General features: G+C 38.1%; 1 protein-coding gene across 1 annotated transcript; it reads right to left on the bottom strand.

The window, feature by feature from the left end:
• Positions 1-97: 97 nt before the first annotated feature.
• Positions 98-9,462, bottom strand: LOC122982807. Its single transcript, XM_044352383.1, has 9 exons — positions 8,966-9,462; positions 7,352-7,448; positions 6,899-7,073; positions 5,150-5,295; positions 3,126-3,302; positions 2,502-2,618; positions 2,268-2,354; positions 995-1,142; positions 98-748 (listed from the first exon to the last, which is right to left on the bottom strand). The coding sequence occupies exons 1-9, from the start codon at positions 8,977-8,979 to the stop codon at positions 729-731; spliced, it is 981 nt and encodes a 326-aa protein (XP_044208318.1). The 5' UTR covers positions 8,980-9,462; the 3' UTR covers positions 98-728.
• Between the last annotated feature and the right edge of the window lie 171 nt (positions 9,463-9,633).

The following is a 9,633-nucleotide window of genomic DNA, read 5'->3' as shown; positions in this document are numbered from 1 at the left end:
ACTCCAGCTCTGTGAGTATGTGCTTACACATTCACAGAATCGGGGTTACAGCCGGGTAACCTCTCCACCCCTCTTCAACAAGTCAAAACATCCATCTTGTTTTGATATTTTATTAAGAACCTTGAATAAAAACACTTGAGTAAGTGCATTAAAGTGCAGCAGACACAGTAGAAAAAAAATCAATGAAAATATTACAGTGTTGCTCAAAGAAGTAGTCTAGACGATGCAGATCACAATATTTAAGTTAGACAAATATGATTTTAAAAAGCAAAGTCAACCAACATTGAATGTTATTTACAGGAAGGAAACAAAAAAAATATCTTTAAAATGAAAGCTAACTTTTTAAAAGTAGGATATTGGCCTCTTAAAAACAATCTTTGGTGTCTACACAAAGATCCAACAAACACCAATAGATATAGATAATACAATAAGAATAAAAATGTAAAAAACATGAATCCATGCTACGAAGGCATTTAATGTAACAAACATGCATGTGTGCAGCTGACCTGTTGTACTTTACATCCTGTAGATATGTAGATAGGCACATTGATGGAGAATTGTTAGCTAAAATAAACTACAAGTCTTTAAAAAAAAAAAAAAAAAAAAAGATGTAAGGTGACATATCTGGTGAGTTTAGCTCCATGGTCAACACCACAGAGCTAAAGCCTCTTACTGTTCAGCTCTCAGCACGCAGCTGTGCTCTTCGTCCACGACCAGCGGATGTTTTATCACTTGCTGGGTGCAAACACTGCAAGGAAAACGTGCAACATGTTAGTATTCTGACACTTTCTAGCCAACACAACACGCTCAAGGTCGGTCAGGAACAAGGCAACATAATGAAGGAAGTGGTTCAGGATATTTAGAAATGTGCGAGCAGATACCGATTAGTCAATACTCCAGTCGTGTAGTATCTGTTTTGTCTTCTGCTCAGAACTAACTTTTGAAGGACTGAAGCCAATAAAAGAAAAGCGGTGATGTCAGACAGTATACTCACTTCTCTCCCTCAGGCCTTGGCCGAAGCTGTGCACCAGTCTGATGAGGCCCCAGAATAAAACCGCTTTAATCACCAGTGAAATCAAAGCTCCAGTGACAGCGGCTGCCTCCAGGGTGTACGTGCTGTCCTGGTACCACTTTACTGCCACCTGCAATTAAAGCAAACCATCATTTCCCCGCAGGAATCCATCGTCAAAATGATTAAAGACCAATGACATACTGTGCGTGCAATGTCATAGACACACATATGAGAGACCAATACATCAGTGAGTTGTGCTTTAGTGAAGTGGATCTGTTTAAAGTTAAAATGTCTCCTGTCATGTGCTTATGTAGGATTTTTATGTTTTAGTGGGACTATTTTAAAATAGTGGCAAGTTACTACGTACATTTACTCAAGCGCTATAGTTAAAGGTGCATTGTGTAGAATTTAACGGCATCTAGAGGAACGGACTTGGCAGAAATAGAATATAATAATTATAAGTATGTTTTAATTAGTGTATAATCACCTAAAAATAAGAACTGTTGTGTTTTCATTACCTTACAATGATCCCTATATATCTACATATGGAGAGGGTCCTCTTCTACGGAACCCGCCATGTTTCTACGGTAGCCCAGAACGGACAAACCAAACACTGGTTCTAGAGAGGACCTTTTGTGTTTTTTGTGTGTTTCGTGGCCACTGTAGGTTCTCCTGCACACTTTGAAGGGGAGGGGGCGGGGAGGAGTATTCAGTTTGTTGCAATCTGCAACCTCACTGCCAGATGCCATTAAATCCTTCACACTGGTCCTTTAAGTACAATTTACTTGTGTATTTCTATTATGTGTTATTTTATCTTTCTACTCTGCCACATTTCAATACATTTATTTGACACCTGCTTGCTGATTACACCCACCTACCAGCATCTCTAAAGCTCGCTAAATAACGTGTACGAAAACTGAAGTGTAAAAACAACAAATTGTGGTTTCACGAGGGGTTATATGCAGGAATATGTCTTTGTGTGTATGTTAGATCCAACATACACTGTTCTGCTGCTGTAAATACTCACCAGGGTACCATATGTGTATTAATCTGCAGCTGAAAATACACAATTTATTCCTGTTTGAGTGATATTTTTTAGGAAACTGTTTTATCTGTTTGAGGAAATGACTGAGCCTCTTTGAAAAAACGAAGCTATACATTTGTGACGTTTTTTCAAAGATTTACATCTTCAGTAGGCACAAACTGAGTTTTCTAAAATGATATATTTAGAGAAACATTTGAAAACTCTGCTCACCGTGTACATCAGATAAATAAAGAAGGCTACTTGAGGGAGGTTCTGCACCATGAAGACCCAAACCAAGACTTTGGCTTCCTTTAAAACCTGAAGAAAGACAAATAGTTAGAACCACTTAATGCGACATTCACAGACTGTTGAATGCTTCCTGTATAATATTGTTCTCATTATTTTGTTCATTGTCTCATTGTGTGAACATCACTTTTACTAGTGAAGGTGATGATGAGGACTCACTGCAACAGCCCCGACAGCGGCGGTCAGGCAGGCCCACACCACTCCGACACCCAGGATGATGGTGTTGCGAGCAGACATGGCCGAGTCCGAGGTCGTGATCAGGATACACAGACACAACTGAAAAGTTCAAAACAAAACACATCACCCATGAAGTCGGTCAACATACTTGACATCTTAAACCAACGTGTTTAACCTGACACATGTGGAGAAACGTGTTGCAGAAAAGTCACAGAGAACATTTCCTCCAACAACAAGAGTGTCAATACACACAAATACATGAAACCACAAGACGTGTTGTGCTGTTAATGTGGGACATGACTCAACCAGAAAAACTTGCTCGTCATCATTAATGTTTTTACTTTCTCTGTGTTTATAACAAATGGAATCACGTGCTGCAGGTCCAGACATGCTCTCTGCAGGCTGTCGACATTTGCATCTTAGTTCAGACAAAATCTGTACTTTTGTGATTCTTAAATGTTTTCAGAGTGTAGCTGAAAAAGAAATTGTCAGAATGAGTGAAAAAAGTCATAAAAAAAAAAAAGTCTTGTGTTAAGAGACAAAACAAAGTAATTATTGTGGTCTGCACTGTGGAGGCTGTTTTTATGTAGACTAATATGCAGCTACCTGAGCCTGCAGGTCAAAGGTCACCATGGAGAAACAGAGATTGAGCAGGAAGTACTGCTCCTGGAGGCTCTCCAAAGCCCCGCCCACACGGAACGCCATCATGTTGGGTCTCTGGATGAGCAGCGTGGTGCAGAGGACGTGGACCACGCCCAGACACATAGTGCACACAAAGCGAACCTGCAACACAAACAGTTGATGCTTTTCAGTTCATGTCAGCTCAGAAAATCCTACAGACCCTCAGCTTTATAACATCCCCGTTAAAACCCACTGCATGCAATCTAAAACCATGTTGCTTATGATACTAATACTAATAACATGTGACGGGTAAAGTAGGAGTCTATACTGTCAGCTGCACTCAGCTCTTCTTTGACACTGAGCTTGGACAATATGGACTCTGACGATTTGATCACAAAGTTAAAGGCGCAGTGTGTAGAATTTAGTGGCATCTAGTGGTACAGACTTGGCAGAAATGGAATATAATATTCATAAGTATGTTTTAATTAGCATATAATCACCTAAAAATAAGAATTGTTGTGTTTTCGCTACCTTACAATGAGCCCTTTATATCTACATAGGGAGCAGGTCCTCTTCCATGGAACCTGCCATGTTTCTACGGTAGCCCAGAAGGGACAAACCAAACACTGGCTACACCTTTAAGTGTAATTTTAACCAAACAGGAGAAACTAACCAGTGATGCAGCATCTAATTGTACATTTAAAGCTGTTAGGGTAAAATGTTGCCACTCACCAGGAACCATGCAGAAACACTGCTGCAAGTAACACTGGTGTTTTCTCCTTCTGTACACAATCTGTCTCTGATTTACCAGCAGTGAACTTTATCAAGACATATTCACTCCAGCCACAAACAAATCTGTGTTCACAACTCAATGTAACTGAAGCAGACAATAGTGACATCAAGTGGTGGAAAAAGCAACTACTATGAATGTGTCGGCGTTGAGTACAGCATATTTACATTGAACAGTTAAGATAACAATGTAAAAGTACATTAACTGTTGTCAGACATGTGTTAACTTGTTTAACAATGTGCTTAAGTCCACTTTACATCACTTCACAAACTCAACGATATTAGAGCTGTAATCCTGATCAGTGTACACCACATCTATCTCCCAAACCACCACAGTGTGGTTGACTTAGTTTGTACACTGATCAGCGTCTGCAACTTTACATAGAGGTGCTGCTTTGGAAAAACAGCTTTTACTCATGCGATGGGGCAGAAGTGTCTTCTTATACACTCAGATTAAGGTAATACTCAGCGTGGTTACAACACCCTGATCTCTTCTGGTGTCCCACTCCCATTATATATATAGTATACATTTACATATATATTATACATTATATATCAGTTTGTCCAAATCCTGTGTCAAATTTGGAATGTATTTAAGAAATTACTATATATTAAGTATTAGTCTGAAACTGATTTTGAATCATTAATAATTAGAAGAAGAACAATTGGAATTTTTAGATTTATTTTATATCTTTCATGGAATTATCATTAAGAAAATTTAAGAACAAGAACACATTTGATTTAATATCAGACTTTTATAGATGTGTTTTCCTGTTTTCTTGATGTAATTTTATATGTTATGCCCTAATATCTGTCTTTGTTTTAACATATTTGACCATGCTGGAGTTAAAGGTGCAGTGTGAAGGATTTAGTGACATCTAGCAATCTGAATACCCCTCCCCTTAACGAAAAAACAACTATTCTTATTTTCACGGGATTATACACTAACTGAAACATACTTATGAATATGATATTCCATTTCTGCCAAGTCCGTTCCACTACATGCCACTACATGTTATCTCTTGGATTCATGTTTGTCTTGTAAATCCATAAATATAATCAATCTACTAGTCAAAGGAATAAGAAACTAGGTCATGAAAACAAATCAGTCTTTGAAAATTCAGTAACTCTTAGTGTCAGTTAAGTTTTTTTAACTGAGTTGAAGGACCTCCCATGGACGTCTCATCATGCAGCGTGTGTCCAGCAGAGGGTCAACCTACCAGCAGCTCTTGTTTGCTCTTTGATCCCAGCACAGAGAAGTTGACCACCGATCGGACCATGATCACCAACACACTGAGCACGAACGCCACCAGCTCCTGTCTGTTCTCCTGCAGCACGCCGCGGATGATGTAGTAGATGCAGAACACTGCAGGAGACAAGATGGTATGATGCTCACATATAGTCACTCTTACCACAATAATGTATTATTTTTAAGTTCATTTCCAACAGCATACATTTTATATTTGTGGTTTATATTATTATCTTATCCACATCAGTCCTCAGTTTTCCCAGATTTCATGCATGTTTTCTACTTGTCATGGTCCTGATACTGTATGCCGGAACAGCATTCGCTCCATTTGTAATACTGCTGCATCTTAGACTGCAGCTGCAGCTGATAATTTTTCCCACTACTGATCAATTTCTTGACAATTTTCTATGTTCTATCAACCATTTAGTGTATCAAATGTCAAAATCCGTGCTGACTGTGATGTTTGAGCTTTGATGTGCAGAATGATGTATGTGCAGAGTTTGACACTAGAAGGCTGTTTTCACAGCCATCTGTTGACGGGGGAAAGTCTCTCTGTGCTCACCTTGAATCTGAGTTTAATTAGGATTTTTTTAACTAATTAACTGAACTGTTTTTCTGCAAAAAAACACATCATACACACATTATTATTCAAAGTAAAGTATTTTTATATATCTTAAAAATGTCTGGTGGGGATCTTTCAACTAAAATGAAAAGAGAAAGTATTTTTGACTTTTGAACTTGCACCAACAAACAGCTTTAGAAAGTGGGCGTCATTTATGTTGTCAACCTTGGAGCTGTAATGGAGGCTAAATTGTCATGTGACTACAAAATGATAAAAAATCACAGTATTTATATCATACGTAAGCTTCAACAACTCCAGCTTCAAAGAGTGAATGGAGGCACACACAGTTCATCTTCTGCTGCCACACTTTCACTTTCACTTCAGCATGTGGATTATCATTAAAAGTTCATATTTCATATTTTAATTTTACAAACTACTACATGACCCGAGTCGAAGACTCAACTGTACACATGGCAGACTGTGATCAGAAACCTGCGTACTGTGTATCTTAAAAAAAAATATTTATCAATGCCATAAATAACGCCAAATATCCATTCATCCGGAAATCAACAGAGTTTGGGAGCCTCCATGCAGCGCTGTTGCGATACATGACTTAACCTCTGTGTTGTTGCCTGGGAAACTATTGGTAGCGTATCTCCGTTTAGGAATAGGGCATTGCGTAATATGTTTACCTAGCAAGTGGGAAAAAGCGAGTGGAAGAGAAGTGATGGTGGATGCGAGCGGAGCAGAGGAAAAGGTTAGCAGTAAGTTGTCAATCTGGCAGTAAATGTACAGTACAGACTACAGTCTGCCCTAGAAATGATGCAGCAGCAAATCCATCATTAAGAAAAGTAAAATGCTGCAAAATAGACACTTTAGGAAATAATAAAGCTTCAGTAGATGGTTATTTTCTGTTGGTAGACAATGAGGCAGTAAAGCCATCTGGGAGAAATGAATCACCAGTAACACTGCGTACATGGGAGCATTTCATCAGATCATGTACAGAGTTGCACTCATATCCTCACTAGTTTTCATCACATGATCACATCAGGAAAACTTCTGCTTTTTGCCATGAGTACAGTTGGCTGGTGTGAAATCAACTTCCTGAATACACTGACAGTAAATCTTTCTTCCCGCTGATGGAGAGATGGTACTCACAGATCCCGACCAGCTGGATGAGAGAGACAGTGAAGTTGTCCTCGTCAGAGACGTCCGTGTTAATGCGCTGCTTGTAGATGCTGACCAGGGTGAGGCCAAGCAGCGCCAGCAGAGACGTTATGGTGAAGCAGAAGTAGAGCTTCACCAGGCACGACAGCTCCGACCAGGGCTTTATCTGCAAGAGGTTGGAGAGGACAGAAAATGTGAAACAACCTGAGATAAAGAAAAAAAAAGTATTGGAACCACAGTGTCTGCAAGTCAAAGCAAGTTTAAGACCAATTTCACAACTTAAAACAGCAGTAGAAGTATGAAAATATTAGCACAACAGGGCTGAGGAATTGGCATTTCAATCTTCATGTCCAATATTTTCATTTAAAAGTGTAAATGTTTAACTTTTGTTTCTTTGGTTTCTGCTGCAGCGATAATATTGGAATAAAGGTCAGAGCATCTCACCGGTCCACATGGTGTTGGTATCAGTTCCTGGTGTCTCGGTCTCAGGTTTGGAGACACGAGGTCAGGGCCCTCTTGTGGCTGGTTGCCTAACAAAGGACTGTAGCATAAAATAAAAACCAATAAATTATACACAGGTGCAATTTCTCTACTCCACTGCACAGCAGATCGAGAGGTACAGTAGTTTGAGACATTCATTTAGAGCACTGGAATAAAGTTATGTATTGTATACAGATATAAGAGGAATATTGGACCAAACTCCATTGATTTTATGGGTAATTTAACATTGTTTAAATTAATCAAGATAATGCACAAAACATTAATAAAAGGTTTTACTGTTCAAAACAAGACAGACTTTCAGGCAAAGTTTAAAGAGTCCACACTGCTGAATGACTCAGTATCTATAAGAAGGTCCTACTGAGCAGCAACAGAAAAGGCTCATTTAACTGATCCGAGAACTGATGCTGCTATGAAATCAGGACAGTGGGGATGAAGATATAGGTTGAAGATATGGTTTTGAATTAGGATTTCCCACTGATTTGTTTAGGCGAGTGGAAAATAAGGAACCATAGACCGGCCAGGATGAGAAAAAAAGGCATGAATAACTGTATGTAGAGCACAGTGAGCTGGATAGTTGGGGAAAAACCAATGGAAAAAGGAATATGTGGAAATGTTGTTCAAGGTTAAATGGTACTGATCTCCTCAAAGTCAGCTTTAAAAAGTATTTATAGTAAATGTGGTGCTTCACCAAGCAGCACTTTAATAACACTTTAGCTTTTTGGAATCTCTCCTGTTAATGGCTTTGTGTATTATCTAAACTTATTACAAAAATAAATACATGAATGAACCTATTAAATATATCAAGAAATCAATAGACCAAAAATCATACATATTTATATTTGATCAGAATATGTGTGTGGATTTATTCTTCTCTTTAATGATCTACAATCTCTAAGGTCAAATTTATTTATGCTATTTTTTTAAGCCTTTCCCACATTATAAAGCAGTTCAAGCAGTTATAAAACTGTCACTACACTGTAACCATTAGCAATTAAAAAACACTGAATGGTTAATCACCAAATTTTTTCCACATAAAAGGTAGAATAAATGTACCACTGTATATTCATACTGACGGTAGATCAGGCACTGCCCATAAGGATAATCCTGAGACATAAGTAAAAGACTACATAAATGTAAAAACTAATTTATAGATCATTTTTCTCAAATTTTTTGACCATCTTGGTATTTTATTGTATTTTGGTATTTGTTTATTTAGCTATCTCTTCATTTATTTAACCATTTTGTTAATCCCCTTACACTTCCATAACTCTCTCTCTATAAGTCAGGTTTGATCCTCGGTACTTTGACAGAAGACTGACAGTCAACAGATGAATCCATACTGACAGTTTGCGTTTCATTCATATAACCTGCTGTTTGATATTATTGGTTGTGACGAGTTATAACGTGGTGATAATAATCAGGCCCGGTTATTAAATAATAAGTAACATTTGCCACATTCATGAACCGAGTTTATCGTTAGATTTCTACATGACGCAAATGACCGAAAAACACAAAACATATACTGTTACAAATATATAAATAGATGAAGTTGCTGACCTTATCTCATCCATTTCCTCGTGGACAACACTGTCGGACCTCTAGCTTACATTCTTGCAACCCTTCACTGTCTGTGTCCACTTCCAGCTGGCAGAACTTCAGTTTCACATTTGATAATCAGGAACTGTTCCTGTTTTTTGTAAAGAAGTCTTCTTCTACTGCTTCTGAATTTTCCTCTTTTCTGTTTGGCTGCTTGAAGGTGCTGCTGCCCCCCGGAGGACCATCGAGTCATTTATAGTTACCACGTGAGTCTCGCGCACTTCATTAATAGATTGCTTTCCCATGTACGGTGGCTCTGAAGTGCAAAACACAACATTTCAAGCAATACAACAACAAAACAGAAAAACACAACATTTCATTAAAGATAAAGGGAAAAAAGTCAATTGTGTTTACTTGACACTGGTGGAAAAGATGTTGAACATATTCAGAATTTTTTTTTTATTTACTCAGCCTCTAGTGGTCACAGTGAGGAACTACAACTCATTATTCGCACATTTCACATTATTCACATTATTCACATTATTCGTTATGTATAATATTGGAACTAGTAATCCCAATGAAAGATGTGCTAACATAATCTGTATTATAAATTATAATTATTTATAATTATAATATTCACTGAGTTATCAAACATCCTGCACCACTCAACCAATTCCAGTAGTCCTGCA

Source organism: Thunnus albacares, chromosome 5 (genome assembly GCF_914725855.1).
Source record: "Thunnus albacares chromosome 5, fThuAlb1.1, whole genome shotgun sequence".
Classification (NCBI taxonomy): Eukaryota; Metazoa; Chordata; class Actinopteri; order Scombriformes; family Scombridae; genus Thunnus; species Thunnus albacares.
The sequence above is the reverse complement of the archived record's forward strand: the minus strand, read 5'-3'. Positions and strand labels throughout refer to the sequence as shown.

Excerpts from the sequence above, each read along its gene's own strand:
- LOC122982807 (XM_044352383.1), bottom strand. Across the intron at positions 7,074-7,351 it reads TACCAACACCATGTGGACCG|ATAAAGCCCTGGTCGGAGCT; the intron begins GTGAGATGCTCT and ends AACCTCTTGCAG. Across the intron at positions 1,143-2,267 it reads TTATTTATCTGATGTACACG|GTGGCAGTAAAGTGGTACCA; the intron begins GTGAGCAGAGTT and ends CTTTAATTGCAG.